This window comes from Maniola jurtina, chromosome 8 (genome assembly GCF_905333055.1).
Source record: "Maniola jurtina chromosome 8, ilManJurt1.1, whole genome shotgun sequence".
Lineage (NCBI taxonomy): Eukaryota > Metazoa > Arthropoda > Insecta > Lepidoptera > Nymphalidae > Maniola > Maniola jurtina.
Genome location: NC_060036.1, coordinates 3842370 through 3865262, shown reverse-complemented (window position 1 = coordinate 3865262; position 22893 = coordinate 3842370). Strand labels below are relative to the sequence as shown.

Sequence of the window (22893 nt, the reverse complement as noted above, 5' to 3'; positions counted from 1 at the left end):
ATATGGAGCAATAAGTGGAGCAATCTGGAATAATTTTATTTGAATTGCTCCAGATTTTCAGGTATTGCGGGGTATTGCAGTAAATTGCTTTATGTGGTCGTGAAGTCATAATTGGTTAAATTGCCTGGAATTGAGGAATTCCAATTGCCCGTGTAAGCGTACCTTAACTTGGACTGAACTGTCGTTTTTATCTACCTCAGCTTTCGCATCACTAATCAGTTTGTCCGAGATTGTTGGTTGCGGTGGTGATAAAAGGGGTCGGGAGCAAAAGCGTACTACCCGCTTTACCTCGAGCCGAGACATAATGACGCCCATTCATGTATTTCTATTAACCCCAGTGCCTTTGCATCAACAACATTACGTTTTTATCTTCGTGTTTAACAGCGACGCACAATATTTATGTGTTAAAACCTGTGTAACGGTACGGTTAAGTTGAGCTTAGGGTAGCAGAGATATTTTATCTTTGGCAACCTAAGTTTCAGCTTATCTTATCTTTATCATTAGCACTACTTAGCAGTAGCATCAGCCGTAACATATTGTAGCATGGTAGGCGTCTGCTGCTATAATATTATGTAGCAGCACACGCCTACAATATCTATATAGTCAAATCAGTTCAGAGATTTTGTACAACTAAATTGGCAACATTGTGTATGGATACGGGTACAATATGTCATTGGTACACTGATCTGTCGCTCGTTGATGTTCGAGGCGCGCTGTGGTTGGGTGATTGTCGCGCCTAAGGGCTCTTTTCTGGACACGCGGCTCTTTGCGCGTCGCATGGTGCGTTGCGGACTGCGGTGCGGCGCGTCATGCGATTCTATGGAGAGGCGTTGCGAGAAACGCAGTCACACCAGTGACGGGGCCCACGTTGGTGGCCGCGGCGTCACATGTGAAGATACAATCATATGGGGGTATATGGTTTCGATTAACACCGCGGTGCCCGCCGCGTGTTTTCATGCGACTGCGCGTTCTCCACCGCGTTGTACGCCAATTAACACTTCTACTAAAACGTTCTCACACTTGCCCATTAGTTTGAATTAACAGCGCAACGCGACGCACTACGCAACGCGCAACGCGCCTCGTCTCCAGAAAAGAGCCCTAACTGTGTTGCATCACAACATGCGCTTTCGTATTACACATTTATAATCATTGGGTTATCACCTTTCGATTCGTCTTAGGAGACACCAGTTCTTGTATTTTAAAACTAATAATATTAAGCTATTTAATAGTTTAACAACATAAATTTAGATAACGGAAATATCGTGATACAATTAATTTGATGATTTTGATTTGTTGATATTTCGACCCAGTTGCATGGGTCATGGTCCCGTCGTGACCACGACCTATGCAGCTGGGGGAAGAACACATTGCAAAGAATTTTCCATTACTAAGAGTTCTTCATAATGTTCTCTTTTAGCCCGATCCATCCAGTAGTTTAAACTGTGCCAGTCAGCCAGCCCGACAGTTACCTTTTCCTTTTATATGGTTAGATCTACCCATCTACACATAATATATTATGAAAAAATAGCGAAAATTGTAATGCATAATATTTCAGATATTAATCTCATTTATAACTGTAACAATATATTCATGAACCATCACAATTCCATCTAGAGGCTCGCTCCCCAAAAAAGTATTGAGCACGCACTTTATGAACATCGACGCACCTGTATATTTGCAGTTTTATTATACGGTGACGGTCATAAAATTACCATAACAACCCAATTTCTGGACGAACATCCGATCGAATAAAATAAAAAAACCACGTTTTACCATTATCTATATAAAAGGAAAAGTTGACTGATCTATATAAAAGGAAAACTAACTGACTGACTGACTGATCTATCAAGCTGAAACTACTGAATGGATCGGGCTGAATTTGGGCATCCAGATCTATAATGACGTAAACATCCGCTAAGAAAAGGATTTTTGAAATTCAACCCCTAAAGGGTAAAATAGGCGTTTGAAATTTGTGTAGTCCACGCGGACAGGTCTAAACATATAAAAGGAAAAGCTAACTGACTGACTGACTGATCTATCGACTCACAGCTCAAACTACTTGATGGACGGCGTGTACTAAGTCGCGGTCATAAGCTAGTGTTAATTTTTGAAAATTTCCATTAAAAAGTTTCCGTGTATGTACTGTTACAAGTAGTCAGAGTCGAAAGTATACGGTAACATGCCTAACGAAGAAGCTTCATTTATGAATTTATATAGACCATAGACAGAATAGAATCAATATATTTGGACTCTACTTTAGTTTTCTTACTTGATTTTATCTTGTACATCAATTAGGAAAAATTTCAATTTTATACAAATTCCTAAAGCAAGTACAAGGCAAAATGTAAAAGGAAGTTATAAAACTAGAGAAATGAAGCCAGCTTCTGAGTCGAGAAGAATTTTATTTTTCTCGACTCAGTCGATCGTGATTTTTAAATAATCAATTAGGTTTTAGCGTTCAATAATTAGGTTGTAGTCAGACAAAAGATGGTGTGGCATTGAGTGCATATTTAAATAAAGCCACATCTGTAGATCCATGAGTAGATTTAGAACTCAACAGAGTGCAAAATTACTCATTATCTAATAATGTTGCGCAGATGTTGAGTAAATTTGTAATTCGCGCCCTCTTTAATATTTCTTCCTAATCATACGCCCCTTCAAAGCCCACGTTGAGCTATAAATATACACGTTCACACCTAAAGCTCATTTCAGATTATGGAATATAATATAATATATTACAGTCCGGTCAAAATAGACATTTAAGGATACAATAATTCGCATAGCTAGGTTAAAAATGAGATTTTTGCATTTTCCAGCTAAATGGTACCTAAGTTTTATCATAAAATAGGCAACACAAAAATTGTAGATCATAAAATTATCTAAAATTGTCTTAGGCTTTTTTTTCCTAAGAATCATCATTCCTGAGATATCGTGATTTTAATAGTTTTCCCTCAAATTTTAGAATCGCGATATCTCAGGAATGGTGATTCTTAGGGAAATAAGCGCAAAAGCAATTTTTGTAGATGATTATATGGTCTACAATTTGTGTTTAACATATTTTATTATAACCTTACCGTTTAGCTGGAAAATGCAAAAGTCCCATTTTTGTGAACTTTGACCTTGAATATGTATTTTTTGAAAATGTGAGATCGATTGGGACTTTTCACAGTTCATACATCCGATATGTATGAACTGTGAAAAGTCCCAATCGATATTCCCAACATTCGTACCCAAAGCCACCATGATCCAAACTTTATAGTCGCTAATAGTTTCTCCCTGTGCTGGTAATACGCAGAGAAATTTTCAACTTTTATAAAATGACGGAGGTCTGGCACGCGCTGGCTCTTTCTCTATTATGGAACATTTTTGGTAATAATTCTACAATAATTATTAATATTTATTGCCACTTGCGCACTTGTAGTACTCCGCTTGTAGCATGGGTCTACGGCTACAATCTACACGAACGTAGACTCATGCTACGAGTGCTAGATCCTTGCTACGCAGCTCTGTAGCATGAATGTAGCACTACGCTACGCTAGAATGCTGCGACAATGAAAATAAAAAATATATTTATTAACCAAATACAACTTATGCAATTTTTCTCTATCCGATGTAGGGTACCCACACTAGGTAGCCCTGTGTCGTGGAACCTAATTCGCATTGACAATATACCGATAGCGATTACAATAAATATTTGATACTCGGTTCACTAACTGAGGTATATTCTAAGATTAAAAATAAAATAAAAATGTAAGGTATTGGAAAATGTAAGGTATTAAGTATTTTGTTAAGTTGCATTATATGTCTAAATAAATGAATAGTATTAACAAAGTGCCCTTATTTTAGATGCAAGAAAAGCAACCAATAATAAACTATCAAATCAAAGTCATGTTGATTGCGAGGGCGTAGCGCAATTGCCCATATTATAAATGCATTTTTCGCTACCACCTTGACTTCCTAATTCTGTTATTGAAAGCCAATAAATGAGATTTGGGGGCAAAACATTCAGCCCCGCTGCTTGGCATCAGCTGGTTAATATTCCAATCAACGGGGCGTCTTTGAGGGGAGCAAATCACTTTATAAAATGTCTTGTTATAGTACAAGCGTCCCCAAAGGCACATTTGGAAGTTAGTACCTACTACCTACTCGTATTTATATTCTAAAATTGAGGGCTAAATTTGGTTCCTGTCCCCTAGTTAGATCGACTAAAAGTGAAAGAGTATAGAAAATCAGCATGCAGCAGTTATTTGTGGTCAAAGTAAACGGCGATTACTCTAACATTACTTTGACCATCTATTATACAACTGGACCTAGCCCTAATCGTTCATTTGAAATTGCACTAGCACGGTACTAAACTAGCTCAAAATACCGAATCCATAGAAATCATCTTAGTAGGTGAGTCTCTCTTCTCTCTGACACTGTCCTATTTTGATGTCTTCTTTGGCACAGTGCCTGTGATCTTGAGACGTATAATAGTTTTTGAGATCTCGTGTTTAATCAGTAAGTAAGTACGTTAGTCAGTGGCCTTTGGTTTTTATATATAGAGATTTCCGAACGTTTCTTGAGACGATGAATTGAAGAAATGCCAGTCCAAAGCGTTCTAAATTCAAAAACATTTTTTATCACTGGGTGAGCAAAAACGACTTTTGCTCACTGGTTTTAGGCAACAAACGCGCTCTGTTTGAGCTAGAGCGGTGAGAATAACTATTGCCTAGCTTCCCCCTTCTACATTCCCTGCAAAGTATAATACTACTTTATTTCAAACCCTTTGCGTTGAATCGGTGATACTGTACTATAAAGTTCACTGAAGGAAATAAAAAGCGGACGCGGTTAGAGGTTATTAAATTTATTATCAAGTAGCTTAGTTCCGATGCCGTCAGAGACTGCAGGCGGAAATTTGTTTTCAAATGTCTTTCGCAACGAAGAGGAAACTTTAAACATTGAGTTGCGAGTGTTGCTGCGGGAAAAATCCCGAATAATAATTTCTGTTCCATAATTATTACCTAACGGCCTTTGTGATAAAATCAATTTTTTATAATAATAATTATTCTATGCAACTAAAACTAATTTTTTATTACATATCCCTGGTAAAGATTTCAAGTTTTTTAATAAAGACCATACGAGTACGTCGATTATTATTATAATAGATTAGTTCACAGGAGTATGATTCACATAAGAAAGGTACGATTCACCTGATATGATGACCCTGCTGACTCCTGGAAGTACAACTAACGCGCCGATGAGCTAGCAGCTATGTACAGTATATCAATTGTGTTGTATTAAGTAACGACATTTCGGGCATGACACTGTTTACCGAATTCAAATCAGTTACGATTCCGACGGGACACGGTCTAATAAGAATCATCCGTAAATTGTATGATATTATTGTCTAAGTAGTTAAGTTTTTGTTTTTACCTCCACTTGCTCGTAAAATGTTACTTTACAAAAGAAAGGATTTCATTGTAGAGGACTGTAATCTGGCCTTTACTGGCCGCATTTCCAAGAGGACTGTAATGGAAATTGCTGGACAGTTTCGTACTGATGATAATTTATATATTTTATTTGAATTTTTTTTTAAGTAATTTGTTTTTAACTTTTAATATTTTTTAACAAGATCGTCACGTTTGAATTGGTGTGTTTCAGACTGTATGGTTTATGATTTTAAGTTTTCTCAAGTCAACATGTCTCGGCCGAAATAGCAATTACCGACCTCGTTTAGTTTAAAATCACTTAAGAAGTCCTCGGCTTCGGCTCGGCCTTCCAATATGACTCGGCCAGTAATCGCTTTATTTCAGGCCTGGACTGTAATGTACTATAACTATTCATGTTACACTGTTTGGGGGGGTGTCAAGTTCATTTCGAACTTTTCGATAATTGTTTGGTAACCTTTCGTCGAGCTTCTAGAAATGAGATTCAATTTAGTGTTTTACTCATGAAGTGAAGTAATTCATGATCAATATCGTCTTACCGAGCGTCGTGCCGACGATGTAAGCTGACTCTAGAATAACAACTGCCTGTCGCTTTTACAAATGGCTAAGCAAACAACGTTATTATTGACGCCTCACGCCAGAAAAAGTGCGTTATTTTTTCTCTCTGACATCCACCCTGGTATGACTCTTTTCTGAAGATAAAACTGTCTGACAGGAGTCACTAATTAAGACGAAACTTTAACGTTTAACAGCTCGGAACGCTACAACATTAAAAATGATTATTCCTTGTGATTAAAAATGTGATTCTTTCTAAAATTAAGGAGAGTTTATTCGTAGTGCGCACCAAACAAGCATGATTAGGTTCTTATTTGAATACTAACTAATCAACCTCACTAAAAATTGTAGACACCTTTTATAAGTAAATCTCTGCGGAAATCTGGCCACTATATTATGTTCTAGGTTGATCGGATAATATGAACCAAACTATATTTGTATGGAAAGCGCTGGCGGGCCCGTTAGGTAAACTTTTCTCAAGGCTTTCTGCTGCTAGAACCTGAATTGTATCATAATCTTTGAAGTTTTCACATAATGCCTGACTTGTAGTTAAATGTTACAAACCTGTCTAATAAGGGCAAAAATAATAAGCAAGTCCCTGGTAATAATGACTGATAAAAGAATAATAAAATACAAACTTTCATAAATAATAATGTTATATTGTTACTATTTCTCCGTGGCTTCGTTCGCGTAAAAAATAGGTTAAGCTACGAGTTCTAGTTAACTTGTCAAAAACGAGAAAGTTTTGCAAAGTATAACCTTTGCAAAGTATGTAGGTACCTAATCATCATTATAATTTATGCGTCACCACAAACAAGCTTTAGCCTAGCGATAGTTATTAATAAGAAAATAAATTTCACATGCCGACGAACAGAGAAGGACATCGACTCTCCGTTGCTCTTAGTTGAGCAAACAAAACTAAATTCACGAGCTCCGAGACGCAAGGGAATATAATATCTTTAAACAAAGACAACATCATAACATTTTCCACTTCAGAGCTTAATACTTTGTTAGCATTACGAACACGAGCGTTTTCCTTGTTTGCTCAAAGACTCGGCAACCTACTCTTTCTGTCTTCATGCGTAATTTTGGTGATGGTGGATCAAGTTATTAAATACTAGAGGATGCCTGCGACTTCGTCCGCGTGGATTTAGGTTTTTAATGATCCCGTGCGAACTGTTTGATTTTCCGGAATAAAAAGTTGCCTATGTCAATTACACGGACGCAAGCTATCTCGGTACCAAATTTCATACAAATCGGTTAAGCGGATGAGTTTTTGGGAATCCCGTGGGAACTCTTTGATTTTCCGGGATAAAAAGTAGCCTATGTCCGTCCCCGGGATATAAGCTAACCCTGTACCAAATTTCATCAGAATCGGTTAAACTGTTGGGCCGTGAAAAGGTAGCAGACAGATAGACAGACACACTTTCGCATTTATAATATTAGTATGGATGGATTTTAAAAATTAAAATTTCATGAGATGTTACTCGGTTTTGGTATACGAGTATGCCCTACCAAATTGCCCCGTCCATTGCGTCCGTGACGCGACAACGACAGTCCGAATCTAGTCGAGCATACTAACATACAAAGCTAGACGTAATTTTAAAAGCATCCATGATGTTATTGATACACATTGTGCATTTTTGAATTTTGTCGACTCACCGCCATAATTATTACCAAGCGACAATGTACCTCCACTGCTGTTCATAGGTCTCTTGTAGGGTCTTTCACACGAGACGGTCTTGCGCCGCCTGAATGTAGTGGCTCCCTGCATCTCGTTTGATGTCGTCTTTCCACCTAATTTGTTGGTTAGATTGAATTAATTAAGCCTGCAGCCTTTTTAGCAGCTGAGGTTTCCACCTAAACTCCCTGGGTCGGCCCAACCGTCTGAACAGAAGGCGAAAGGAAGAATTTGAGCATTTCACAGCTGCTGCAATTCATTCTATAGACAAGTAAAAGCATTCTTTAGACGTTATAGCCCATGGCGGCATTAGTAATACATCATTGGAACTCCCTGATGACATATGATGGCGGAACAGTAGAACTTTGATTCATCTGCTTTGTTTTCATGAGTAGGTATTTTAAAATTACAATAACCGATGATGGAGATAGAAGGAGGAAACTGGAACTCCCTAATGGCATCAGGCAGAATAATTTTGTTTGGAGTTTGGACATAAAATACTAGTTTTCGTGGCTAAGTTTCAATTCTCTTTAGTACATTAAAAAAGCTTTGACTTTCAAAAAGTGTTTTTACCATTAACTTATTTCCATATTATGTGTAATTTAGAATGTTAATAATTTATTATTAATAGTACTCATGCCATTAAGAAAATTTTCCCTTACCTTTCGAGTATTCAGCGCGAGTGTGCGCGGCAGTTACACTAATTAATTCTCTTAAATCAAAACAACACTGCTCGAAACTCCAACAAACGCGGCTCTCTTTAAATTTAATTACGGAGGGACGGAGAAACAAAGTCGCCGAAGAAATTTGAATTTCCTTAACCCTAATGTTTGTAAGTACTTATTATGTAACGTAACAAGCGGCGAAACTCTAGTATCTTTAAGCCGACGCGTCGTCCCTAGTGAATTAGGCTTAGACGTCGAAGAAAATCAAAGTCGTGGACACCTATATATTATTATAAAGCACAGAACTAATTAATATTATATCAGTTCAGTAGTTTTCAAGAATTATTGTATTCTATTTCAGTGGATATAATATTTGAAACGTTTGAAATAGCCAAAAAAATATTATTTACCCAGTGACAAACAAGTTCAGTCGTCTTGAAAATGGTAATAAATATAAAAGTACAAAATACAAAGTTGAGTTGTCAATTTGCGGCAAGATTTACTAGGAATATTTTAACTAGATTTGGCAACAACTCGCCATTCATTGCGGAATTCTGCGGATTTTTTAATTTCTTCCTATTCATCCGTCTGTAACTTTGTAGCATACATCACTCAAGTGGTCACTTTTGCACATACTTAAACAAGATGTAACTCGTATTTGAACAGGATCTACTTGTTCTATGGTACCTATTACTACACGATGAACCTACCTTCGTGCTATAAGAAAGTATTTGAGAGGCTCGAATTACTGACATAAATCAACTAGATGGTATTCGATAGGTTAAAAAAAAAGATTCCGGCGAATTGAGAACCTCGTCCTTTTTGAAGTCCGTTAAAAAAAGCATCTATTTCGCTTTGGATTAAAATAATGTCTATTTCAGGATAATTATTATCAACAGACGGACTTAGGTGTCTTATGATATCGGGAAATAATGAATGGTGGGAAAGTGTGTCTTTCTGTCTGCTTTCTGTCTTTTCCCGGGCCGTCAGTTTAACCGATTTTGATTTTTGGTACAGAATTAGCTTATATCCCAGAGACGGATGTGGGCAACTTTTTATCCCGAAAAATGAAAGAGTTCCCGTGGGATTTTCAAAAACCTACAATCTACATCCGCGCGGTAGAAATCGCGGGCATCATCAAGTTTAATAAATTTCAATAAAACTCAACAAACAAAATCACTACTTTACAAACAAATTTTACATTAATAGATGGAAGGCCGGCTTAACAAAGGACAGTAAAAAGACTGGGATAATTCGCATTTTCGGATTCATTCCAGATCCCAAGCATAAGAGCATATTCCGCTCCATTCAACATTATTATTCCTAATTTCTTTCCTAATTATAATTATTAATAATGGTTCTAATTTACCACTTGCTGAAAGATTGTCGTAAGAAACGTCTCTTACAATGACATGGATTTACATTCTCTAACGATATGGATGAATTTTCGTGCTTACATATTTTATGTTTTACTTTCTCGGTTTATCTATTAGTTATTAACGCCGAGCAAAGTCGGTCGCCAAGGTACTGACGTGATATTTTTACCCGAATACGGTTATTTATAATAAGGTTATTTTTTTGCATTTAATCAACAGCCAAGGCGAAGTAATGCAATGCGCATTCTGCACGGTTACTGATTTGACGGCCAAAATAGTTAAATTATTATAAACAGCTACTTATTGATGCTTCTATTTCATTCATGTTGAAAGCGCAATCCCCCTTCTATTTGCTTTACCTATCGTAGATATTTCTGTCCTTTCAAAATGTTTCGTCGGTTTATAACTATGCAAGACTTTATTTCCCATATTTTGATACGCTGCAGAGACGCGGACTTTACAACTAGTTTAGAAGAAGAAGATGATGCTCTGAAAATGTAGTGCTGGAGGCAAATGCTGAATTTAACACTAACGTCTCTATATTCCAAGAATTTGGCATTAATTAACGTCTTTTCGCATTAGTGAAGAGTCTTAGTTCTTCGGACACATATTTCGGTATGGAGGGACTCTATTGAGCGTCTTGCAGTGCAGGGCACGGTGGAGGGCATCAGAGGGCGAGAAAAGTCCCCTATACGACGGATTGACTAAATTAAGTCTGCGGTAGGTGATCCCGTGCACGAATGTACCTGAAGATTGGAGAAGTAGCGTATGCTCGTGAGGCGCATTACATCTGCCATGACCACGACCACTTTACCAAGAGTGTTACACCAAAGAATAAAAAGACTTATTATGAGCAAGCTAGGAACTAGAGTTAGAAAGAAGATGCATGTATTAAACGTTATAGTTTGTAGTTCTACGTATTAATAGTTAATACATCGTAATTTCTCCCCTAAAGCGAAGACGCCTCGTTGATTGGAATATTAGCCGGCTGATAACAAATTCGACAGCGGGGCTGACGCCGGTAATGAATGTTCTGCCCCATAAATCTCTTCTATTGGCTTTCAATAACGGCTTTAGGAAGTGTAGGAGGCGCTATCGAAGTATGCAATTGCGAAAAAGAAATCCTATCAGTATTTTTTCATCAGCATAATATTTATGTGAAAGTTTTTTTACCCGACTACGGCAAAGCCAAATGATTTTAGTAGTCTATGTATGTATGTATGAACCTATGTAGATTTGCATTTATGTGTGTTCCACCGTAGCGTCTAAACTACTGAGCCGGTTTTGTTGAATGAGATGTCAATGGATTTGTTATTATGGTCTGGGTCACATAGGCTACATTTTATACGAAAAAAATCGGCCTGACGGATGTTACGGCCGAAAAAGTGGGGTCTCCAAAAATTTTATTTCCTATTGTATCGAGTGGGATATCAAATGAAAGAAGAAAAAATTCTGAGTTCATAAATATAAATATAGTACTATGTTAAAATAAACCGAGTGACAGAAAAAAGGACCTTTCTAATCATGTTCTAGTTGATTCGTTCTTGTTTCGCAGAGGTGGCCTTACCTATGCTATAGATTAGAATAGAATACATAAAATAACTTTTACTTGGTTTAGAATACAAATACATATAAATTTTCCTCGTGAAATCTTATAAAAGTTAAACCGCATTGAACTTAGAAGCACAAATTTTAAGCGAATACATAGAGGAACACATATTGGGGTTTGTTTTGTACTACTTAGCCAAAAAGTAGCTTTTACAAAGCACTTTGAATATCAGATGAATATACAACTGTGCACTGGTTCAAAATGCATTTCGTATAACTGAGAATTCCCAGTAAGAAACTTAGCGGTCGCTTGTCCCGTTTCAGTTCTAGGTAAACAATTTACTCTACTTTCTCTGATTATAATGAAGTAGACCTACCTACTTTATCTATCATACTCGGAATGCTGCTAACAACAATATTATATTACAACTTTTCTCAAGCACTCTCTTTAAGTTTTCTACGGGCACTTTTGTCATAAATTCGTAAGATAAAATCTGATTGTAATTTAAATATAGTTACATAAAACACTCGAAAAAGTTTCAAAGTACAAATACGTTGGTACATGGGTCAAGAGTACTATGCAATAGACAGTTGCATATTAACCTGCGCATGAGCATGCCTCATTGTTACCTACATCTGCCCAATAGTTCTGTATGGCTGTGGGGCTTGGACAGTTAAATACAATACCTACTCCCAAAAAACTAGAGGCCTTTTAAATATGGTGCTACCGAAGAATTCTGAGAATAAGTTGGGTCCAAAAAATAAGAAAAGACAAAAAAGAAATCCAACGACGCATCGGTAAAAATAGAGACCTAAAGTTGGCCATCAAAAACAGAAAAGTTATTTGGGTCATGTTCTCAGACATGACCGATACCGTCTCCTTCAGATCTTCCAGATGGGCAGAGTTGAGGAAAAGAGAAGCGTCGTGTCGGTAGAAGGAGAAAGTGGGTTAGAATCATCCGAGAATGGACTGGAATAGCCAACGTAGCACAGCTATTCTGTTTCGCGAAAAGCAAGAAATTTATGACGAGATGACGGCCTACTTCCAATACGAGGGCGGCACTGAAAATTTCGGGAATCAAGGAAATGACACAACATTACTATTTAAAAATGTATTTATTGCTTTTCGAAGTATTCTCCGCGAAATTTGACACATTTTTCCATACGAGGAACCAATCATTGAAGCAACCATTCCATTCGGAAGTTGGGGTCTCCAAAATGGCCGTTTTGTAGGCGTCCACAGCTTCTTCAGGTGATGAAAATCTCTGACCACGCAATGTATTCTTTATTTTAGGGAAAGTACAGAAATCATTAGGGTTTAGGTCGGGGATGGTCTAATAATTCTATGTTTTCTTGCTCTAAAAACTCTTTTGTTCTGTGCGCGGTGTGAGAACTCGCATTGTCGTGATGAAGGATGATGCGGCGGTTGCAGTTCTCTTTACGAAGTTCAGAAACGACCTGTGGCAAACAAATTCTAGCATACCATTCTGCATTAACCGTTCTTTGTTCTTCAAGAGGAATAGTCGCAACATGGCCGGTTTTGGAGACAAACGTGGCCACCATTTTTTTTGCAACACTTCGTGAACGAACAATTTTTGTTGGCTTTAACTCATTTTCGAACACCCAAACTCGTGACTGGTTTTTTGTTTAGGGTTCGTACGTGTATATCCAGGATTCATCACCTGATACGATGTTGTACACTGCATTTGAGGATCCTGCGTGGAATCTTTCGAGAGTTCTGACGCACCAAGTAACGCGAGCCGCTTTTTGCTCTTCACAGAGCAAATGCGGTATCCATCGGGAAAACAACTTTTTTACACCTAATTGTCCATGCAAGATTATTTGTATTTGACTCATGCCAATGTCTAAAGTTGTCTGAATTTCGCGGTATGTCACATGTCGATCTTCCTCAATCAGCTTACGCACAGCATCAACGTTTTCTTGGGTGACTGCAGTTTTTGAACGACCTTGACGGGGATCATCACTGAGCTTGACACGTCCACGTTGAAATTCAGCAAACCAGCGATACATTGTGGTTTTAGATGGGGCTTCATCACCAAATGCAGAAATCATCCGGTCAACACACGGTTTTTGTGTTAAACCACTTCGAAAGTCATAATAAATCATCGCTCTAGAATTTTCTCGAGTCAATTTCATTTTCTCATCGACTAAACAAGTTTGACAAGACCTTGTGACAAGACCGAGAATCTTTTTCTAAATAAATAAATGGTATTCGATTTTTAAAACCTAGGAGTTTTCAATTAAAAAGATTTTAATATAACAGGGACAGTGGAAATATTCCATTCCCGATACTTTCAGTGCAGCCTATGTAATCGAGAGGCATAAGACGAAGAGTTTAGATATAAGGTCACTGTTCCAAAAAACTGGCCAAGTGCGAGTCAGACTCGCGCACTGAGGGTTCCGCACTCGGGTATTTTTTCCAACATTTTGCACGATAAATCAAAAACTTTTATACATAAAAATGAATAAAAATCTGTTCTGGAATGGTCAGCTAAAGCCTTTTCATATGATATCCCACTTGGTATAGTCATCTCACTTTGAAAATTGAAACACTTTTTAATTTATTTTAAATGATGTAACCACAAATTCGCGGTTTTCAGATTTATTCCTGTACATGTGCTATAAGACCTACCTGCCAAACATGATTCTAGGTCGACGAACGGACGGACGGACGGACGGACAGACAGACAGACAGACAGATAGAAAACAAAGTGATCCTATAAGGGTTCCGTTTTTCCTTTTGAGGTACGGAACCCTAACATTAAAAAAAAATCGCTTAACGGGATGTCCAGAATATTATAGAGCATTCTCTTAAATAAAGCACCATCGGTCAAAAATCTACTTTTATTCAAAATAATGTCTCTTGTATCACCGCCTTAGCTCAATTAGCACAAAAATACTCTTATTGGAACTGTAGAAAGTAGAAACCACAATCATTATGGGGTACAGTAATCGAACATTATTAACTACAATTTAGCAGCGAAAAAAATGGCAAAGAAAATAAATGGGGAAGAAGGAAGCTTTATAGGCCATTAGTGAAGGGTAACAGCAAACTGTAGGTTGGAGCTAAAATTGCGCCTTGGGTGAAACGAAATCGTTGTCATTAGGGTAACGAGAGGCGGGGGCTGACGCAGCGCGGCCGGCAACTCTTTACCGTCGATAGAGGTGGGTAGATGCGGTTTAAGTAAGTAGTTTTTCGACTTCGTCTCGGTTGTTTCGATTGATAGACGTTTTAACTGCTCAAGGAAGGTCTCCTGCAAGAGTTTCGACATAACACGGTCTAACGTACAACATAGGGCTATGTCCAAGTGTGGAAAAGAAACCTAGGGCAAAAGAAGAAAGATAACACGGTCTTGTGCTGCTTGTGTGGCTCCCAGTAAGATTGTCTGTCAATCTAGTAGGGCGCTTTCAAAGGCTATGCTGCGCGGTGTGGGGCCGCCATAGCTTTTAGGGACAGGGAACCCAACGCCTAACGTTTCTAACAGCTGTGTTTTTCGTCATATTTATATATATTTTTTTAAGATTAATATTTTCTTAGAAAGGTTAGAACTTATGGTCATGGTTTTTATTACTTTTCAATTATTAATATTGCTTTTTTTAAACAGAACCTAAAAACATAAATTCAAGCAATCGTTTTAAAGCTAATCAATCGAAAATTAAAAGCTTACACTTGATAAATTAGGCCAATAAAACTAAATGATAAAGCTTTAAAACTAGATTTAAAAAATGCTTTTAAATTTGAGAGGCACATCCCTACCACGCAAGACCTAATGAACCGCCTATACCCTTGGCAGTTCGCCTGCTACACTGATTGTTCGACGTCTGTTGCTTCAAAGGTATTTTGGCGTTCCATTTAAATTTAAAATGTTGTACTGGCAATTATGATTCGGTACTAGGTCTGTTAAGGCTATTTTACACCGGAGCAACAACATGCGACAACGCGGCATGCTATAATGTGAAACATTAGAGTCATTTTTTTGCCACAGCGGTCCACAGCAGATTGATTGCCCCGCCCGCTGACGCTATGTAGGTAATTGATGTAGTGAGCGTATGTCTATAGAAGTCCATATTATAAATAATACTTACTAACCGTAAGAGGCGAGGCGGTGCAAGTTGGATACCGAGTGGCTCGAATGAGCTATGATCTTTAAGTAGCACGCGGTAATCTAATTCATACCGAGACAACATTAGGGTGTAAAAAAATCAAAAAACTGTACAATATTTTAAATTTCCAAAACTTGCTAAAGTTGACTTGCTGTGAGTGTTTAAACAGTACAAGTAACGTGCAAGTGACTTGCTAGATTTAACTACTGCAAGTTTTATTGCTAGTGGAAATTTAGCTTTAAGGCTATGTGCTCGATCGTAGGGAATGACACCCGCGTGAGTAATTAAGGTTTGGACAGCCAGTGCCAAGTGCGATTGGCAGATCGGCCTCGCACGAGACCGTGGCTGTGACAGATAAAGGCGCACTAATTAATATCGACTGCAGGCATTCGTATCCATGCAGACGTTAAGGCTCTGGTCACACAATGCACGACGGCATTGGCTATAGCAGCAGATGTTATAATATAATAACTGCCCATCTAAGTATACTAATAAATAAAATTGAAGCGTCTGTCTCTAATTTCAAAATAACTACCTCATCTTAAGCTCATAATTATGGTTATTTGAACGGTACCATAACTGAATCGCACGTTTTTAAATTTTTTTTCTGTCTGTCTTACAGCCAGTCAGATATAATAACCATATGAGCTTAATATGAGGTAGTTATTTCGAAATCACAGACAGACCCTACAATTTTATTTATTAATATAGATTTTATTAATCGATTCATAAATGAAATTACATTTCATGGCTAAGCCATAAGGCATGTAGATGTTACTTGAGAGTTAAGAGTTGCTATGATATGAAAAGATGAAAACTTTGTTTGTAGCTTTAAGAATGTTAGTAGACATGGCATTTTTCCTTTTTATTCGGTTAGCCGCGAAACCCCAGCGGCCAGCACTTCCTCACTATGATTTATAACACCGCCTGTAAGTCGTGGGTCACTAATAAATGTATTTGGGGAAGATTGCCCCCCAAAATGGACGGCACTCCGGATGTAATATAATTTTATATAAGGCATCGTTTATACAGAAATGTGGTATTGACATAGCGTGAACTTATATGCAACTTCACTGGTAGTAGTGTGTAATTGGTTTTATTCGTGGGAGGTCTCTGATTCGACTCCTAGTAAATTGGCATTTATAATAGGGTGGTATCAAACCGTATTAGCAACGGCTCTGAGTCCAGGCATCGAACCCAGAGCCACCCTTTTGTAAGACCATGTCATGAAAAGTTTATTAAACTTCAATGCTAAACAGTAGCACAGGTGGGGGGCATGATGGTATAATCAATTAATTTTTCTTATCCTGTGTTCCGATATAAATAAAAGAGAAGGTAAGGAATTGAGTGTATAAAGTGTAAAAGGATAGGTAGGTAGGTATACTGTATTCTGTCATTTCTTATCAATAGTATATAACAATAAGATTACTCCCTAATTCTATATTGAACTATTGAAAAATAATTATTTCCTAATTTACAGGTGCAATTTACAACTTGCCGTCCGTTAACATCATGCTTCCCCACAGAGAACAGCCAGCACGGGGCTATCTCGACGAGCTGGAATATAGGGCGCTCGGTTCCAATACTTACGTTACCAACATATCGTAGCAGGGAGTGCGAAGAATGATACATGCTTGTGGGTGATATATGTATGAATAGTGGCGTAGAAGCCAGTTGACTAAATAAAAATGTGGCCGTGAGGGGTTGTAAGCGGAGTCTAGCGGTGCCCAGAGCGCCGGCGCCGCGCGAATAACCGTCGCCTAAGGCAGTTCGTGGCCAGACTCGCCGGCGCCAGCACGGCCGACCCCGCGGATACGCTTCGATACCGCTCAGTGAGATACGACTACGTCTGCCGATGTGGCCAGTTCAGCGCGCGATTAGCACGTGCGTCACCCTATACGCGCGACCTCAGTGAGTGCCGCGTGCCAGCTCGAGTGCACCGAGTTAGCATGAGTGACAGTGAACTTTACGGGCCTACTTGAAAGTGTCGTGGTGTGAACTCACTTACAACTATGTTTCACTTACGCAACGTTCGGATGGACTTTTGTCAAGCTCACCTCAGGAGTAACAAGTTTCGATTGCGCCAACTTCAGCGTCACCTAGTTTTTAATCCTGCTTAAGTGAACACTTACGAAAACAACTCCCGTGTACGAAATGGCTACTTTGTTTAGGGAATGTTTAATACTTATTTTTATAATGTCGTGGCAAGTGAATAATTTAATATCAGCTTGTCCTAAGATATGTGAATGTAGAAAAAACTTGACGTCGTGTGAAACGTGTCCCTTCAACGTGTCTCTGAAAGAGAATTTAGATACGCATCACCTAGAAGTTTGCTGCCAGAAAGATTCGGCACTGGTTCACTGGATACAAAATAAGGCAAACAAAACTCTTTCGGAAGTCGTGATAGAATTTGGCAGCACATGTAATACGAGCAGAATCGATTTTGATTTCCCTTACCTAGATACGTACTCAATCACAATGAAAAACAATAGTATAAGGAAATTACGAATAAGTGTAAAGTATAACAGCGTTCGAGAAATTAATTTAGCTTCTAACAAACTGACATTAATCAACAAAGGTTTGTTTGCTAATTTCACGAACCTGCGAAAACTAATTTTGAATAGAAATCTTATTTCAAAGATAAATGAAAACAGTTTTTTTGGTCTTGTAAAGTTAGAGACTTTGGATCTATCCGAAAATTATTTAACTGTATTGACAAATGTGTTTTTGCCCCTGAAGAATCTTCAACATCTCAATTTAAGCCGAAATAATATAGAGTTCATTCATAACAATTACTTCAACAATTGGTTACTTCAGCATTTGGATATTTCATACAATAATCTAAAAAAAGTATCGCCTGGCGCTTTGCAGCAACTACCTAACCTCGCGCGGCTGCTTCTTACAGATAATCCGCATTTAGGGGTTACACAGTTGGATACACAATTGCTAGTGGGTACTGGCCGCAGACTACAACAAATCGATGCATCGAGGACCGGCCTTTGCCAAGTTCCTGAAGCGTTCACCCATTCTGTGCGCTTTCTATCCCTCGTCGGAAACAGAATAACGTCAGTAAGGTGCGGGGATCTAGATAGTTATCCGTTGTTACAATCACTAGACTTTTGTGACAATAAAATTGCCGCAATAGAAGATGATTCCTTAGGAAGATTAGAAATGCTTTTATTCCTAAATATGAATAAGAATCTGCTTTCTAAAGTGCCAAGATCATTGCCTGATGGATTAAAATATTTGTCTATAAATGAAAATTTAATCAAAAACATTACTATGCCAGATTTTAAAGATTTACCAAATCTTCGGATTTTACTATTAAAAAGTAATCAAATTCAATATATTCAAGATCGCGTATTTGACGATTTACTATCGCTAGAAATGCTTGATTTATCTCATAATCCCATAAAATCTTTCTCACCTAGTACGTTCGACGGACCATTATCGCTTCGTGATCTGAGGCTTTGTTACTTGAACTTGTCTGTACCTGCGCAAGAAGGTTCATTTCCTCTATCGTCACCCGAGAATGTCCAAATGTTGCATCTTCAATCTAGTCCCGGCTTAGCGAAGCAATTGCTATCTGACTCAGCCGCTTTAGCAGCATTTTCACATTTACAATATTTGGATCTGAGAATGAACAATCTCACTGAAATACGAAATGATTTATTATTTTACTTAGGCCAATTAAAAACTTTAAGACTCTATGGCAATAAAATTAATTGTAGCTCTGAATTATGGCTATCCGATTGGTTGAACTCGAACAAAAGTGTTTCACGTGATGAAACTTGTTATTTTTCATCGTTGGATGCTAAATCAGAAATAGCTAAATATAACTGTACATTTCCAGAGACGTTCACTATAAGTGAGAGCCTTCCACCTGTTAATTTGTATAGTACTGAGATGATTAACAGGTTACTTAGATATTACGGATATTTGAATAATAAAACTGAGAGAGTAAAACATAATAACAGTACTAACATTAAAAACAACCGTGATCTGGTAATTAATAAAAATAATAAAAGTAATATTCAATCATCATTGAAAGATTACGTGGAAAGCAGAGTTTTGAGAAATCAAAGTAAAATTATTTCAAATGATTACTTAAATGAAACATCATATGTAAAAATTAGAGAATCATCCAAAGTATTAGATCAAAATAAAATTGAAAACGATAAATTGAATATTAATCACTTTTTAGACATTGAACCGTACATTCCGATATCAACTCGATTGCCTAAAAAAGAGTACGTAGACACCAGGGAAATTCGTATGGAAAAGATTTCAGGGAAACGACTAAATACGCCAGCTTCCACAAAGGAATCTAAACCAATTATTTGGACGACTGAATATCAAATCATTCGACATCCTGCAGCAACTGAGGCGTACACTGCAAACCCTAATGTTAAATTGGAATATTCATCCTTTAAAGCTGCAAACACGAGCTATGACCAATACATAGGAGTGGTCGCAGTTGTAAGCATCATACTGATTTTTTTGATACTTTGGGTGAGCTTTCGCCTTGGATATAAAGACAGACAAGTTCGAGCTTTGAATATAGATATAGAGGACCAAATAGAAGTGTCGAATATATCCGGAGGGGTATTATGGTGACATCTCCGAGCAGCCGATCCAACGCCTTTTGAATACGATTCCCTTTTAACGTAGGAATATGTAAGTATCACTATATTCACTATTTTCATGCCATTCCATATTTTTACTGCTTAAATCAATTTTTAAATACTAATTTAGACGTCAAGATAACAGAAAAAATAATTATTCTTGTTGAATTGTCTGATGGAACTGATGCATAATAAAAAACTGGGCAAATGTGAGTCAAACTCGCACACGAAGTTCCGTACCATCCAACCATCGCTACCTGCCAAATTTCACGATTCTAGGTCAACGGGAATTACCGTATAGGTTTTAATTCCGTTTACGGGTCTTGATAAATAGACAGACAGACATAGAAGTGATCTATAAGGATTCCTTTTTTTCTTGGCAAATGCGGTTGCAACGCTGTAAAGCAAGCTCTTCATACACTGCCGCGGGGGCAAATCTAAGTAACACAACAGAAGGGACAATTTCGAATTTTTCTCTGCACACATGCCTGTCGTTCAGTATAAGAGAAAACTTCCCGACAACACACGTGTTTCACACACAAACTGATTGAAAAATGGCCCCAATCGCGCTACACACAAGACCGTGTCGCAAGGCAGCAGAGATGATCTGCAGGAACCTAGGAAAGTCTTACGCTCCTCCTACTCTGCCGCAGGGACAATCTAACAAATTGCCCCTGCTTGCCCATACACATAACAAATTGCCCCTGCTTGCTTATACACATAAAAAATTGCCCTTGCTTGCCCATACACATAACAAATTGCCCCTGCTTGCCTATACACATAACAAATTGCCCCTGCTTGCTTATACATATAACAAATTGCCCTTGCTTGTCCATACAGATAACAAATTGCCCTTGCTTGCCCATACACATAACAAATTGCTCCTGCTTGCCCATACACATAACAAATTGCCCCTGCTTGGCCATACACATAACAAATTGCCCCTGCTTGCCCATACACATAACAAATTGCCCCTGCTTGCCCATACACATAACAAATTGCCCTTGCTTGCCTATACACATAACAAATTGCCCCTGCTTGCCCATACACATAACAAATTGCCCCTGCTTGCCCATACACTTAACAAATTGCTCCTGCTTGCCCATACACATAACAAATTGCCCCTGCTTGCCCATACACATAACAAATTAAGGCGCTCTAGTTACCTAAGTTTCCTTCTCTCTCTATACTGATATCAGTATAGTCATAGAGAAAAATATGATGTCTAAAATGAACGTAATTTTATTGTTTAGGAATTGGTTGAGCCATATTAGTTAAAAGTGCACTATTTCTTACACAATCATTGATCTTTTAGGAACCTCGGTATAGAGTGGGTTTATTTTATTTGAAGTTAACATATTTTACTTGGTGCTTAGTCTTAGGGTCTAAAACTTATTGTGGTGAGCATTTAAATTGTACCCATTCCTAGATATCACCTGCAGCAGACATGTGAGTGGTCTGTTTAATACTTCCGTGATAAGGATAGCAGTATTATTCAAAACATAGGTCCATTGCCGGTTTACTAAATGACGAAAAGGTGTTCTACGAAAAGATCTGTCCTTTTACGATTATGAGGCCATTTTGCATTTTCTCCCATCTCTACAGTCAAGATAATTTCGTTATAGCTAATCAGTTGTTTTGCATTTTCAGTGTAAGGCGGTCGGCTGCTGAAGAGAGGAAGTGTTTGTGATATAATATAATATTACACCTAAACGTACATATTTTTTTATGAAATAAGTACAAATAAAAATAAACTGCAAGAGACTCAAACGTACTTTTTATCAATGTAAATAATGTAAACACGTTTAATTAAACTATCGTAGATTTTATTATAGGCATACTAATTTCAGATCATAATTTTGTAAGATACCTACAAGAAATATCTTTTTTTTCATTGTAAAAACAATAAATATACTTAAAAATATATAATGTACATAAATTGATATACCCAAGCATTTCATAATACGTCCTCTAAATATTAAAGAAATCAGAGAGGTTGTAAATAACCGATTTTAGCGACAAACGGCATGTAGTTCGAGATAGATTTGAGGTTTGAGAGAGTAGCTTTTGTATCTAAGTACAATCTTTCATATAACCGTAAATTATCTAAATATTAGATGGTGCCCGCGACATCGCGTGGATTTAGGTTTTAAAAATTCCGCGGCAACTTTTCGATTTTTCGGGACAAAAAGTAGCCTACCTACTACTAATATCCGTCCCCAGAATGCATGCTACCTCTGAACCAAAATATGTCATCAAAATCGGTGTAAAGCTAGCAGACAAACAAACGGACACACTTTCACTTATTTAATTGTAATAATATTACTAACAAACCATAACTGCATATTTTGTGTAAATTTTCAACATGGCATATTTTACCTATTATAACATAATAATATTATGTTCCTATCATTTGAATCAACTAGTTGTGGTAGCTAATTTTTAAATTAAAATTTAGTGTTATTTCAGCTAAGCACAGAGTGACGTAATATGAAATGATTCTACTTATTTATGAAATTAATGTTGAGCCAAAGAATTTGCAAAGATCATGTCTTCCCTATAAATTCTTCTAGAATACGAGTAACTATTACCAAATCTACGAATTTCTCATTAAAACTCATCTTGTGCCAAATCTTTTATTGTTATTGCGTATTTGTGTTCTATTGACATAATTTTGTTATAGCATACGAGTATGTTGAAAAAGTATCTAACCTGTTTTTTGTGGAAACATGTAAGGAAAAGAGAAGTACTTTGTTTTCTTCCACGAAATTAAGATTAAGAGCCAACTATTAACCAGATGGAATGGAGTTGAGTCGAGGGTTTTTAACAACAAATTAAATTCTGCTTTACTTTTTGACATTTTACACTGAATACAAAACACGAGGATTT

At 37.5% G+C, this 22893-nt stretch overlaps 1 protein-coding gene and 1 long non-coding RNA gene across 2 annotated transcripts; one reads left to right on the top strand and one right to left on the bottom strand.

The window, feature by feature from the left end:
• Nucleotides 1–5589: 5589 nt before the first annotated feature.
• LOC123867502 lies at nucleotides 5590–18268 on the bottom strand. Its single transcript, XR_006796430.1, has 3 exons — nucleotides 18255–18268; nucleotides 17206–17207; nucleotides 5590–5818 (listed from the first exon to the last, which is right to left on the bottom strand). It is a non-coding gene; the product is annotated as an uncharacterized LOC123867502 (long non-coding RNA).
• LOC123867483 (leucine-rich repeat-containing protein 15) lies at nucleotides 17173–22377 on the top strand. The gene is made up of 2 exons (XM_045909528.1): nucleotides 17173–20056; nucleotides 21655–22377. The coding sequence occupies exon 1, from the start codon at nucleotides 17534–17536 to the stop codon at nucleotides 19994–19996; it is 2463 nt and encodes an 820-aa protein (XP_045765484.1). The 5' UTR covers nucleotides 17173–17533; the 3' UTR covers nucleotides 19997–20056; nucleotides 21655–22377.
• Nucleotides 22378–22893: the final 516 nt, after the last annotated feature.

Coding starts and splice junctions, on each gene's coding strand:
- LOC123867483 (XM_045909528.1), top strand. CDS start 17,534: ATGGCTACTTTGTTTAGGGAATGTTTAATACTTATTTTTATAATGTCG.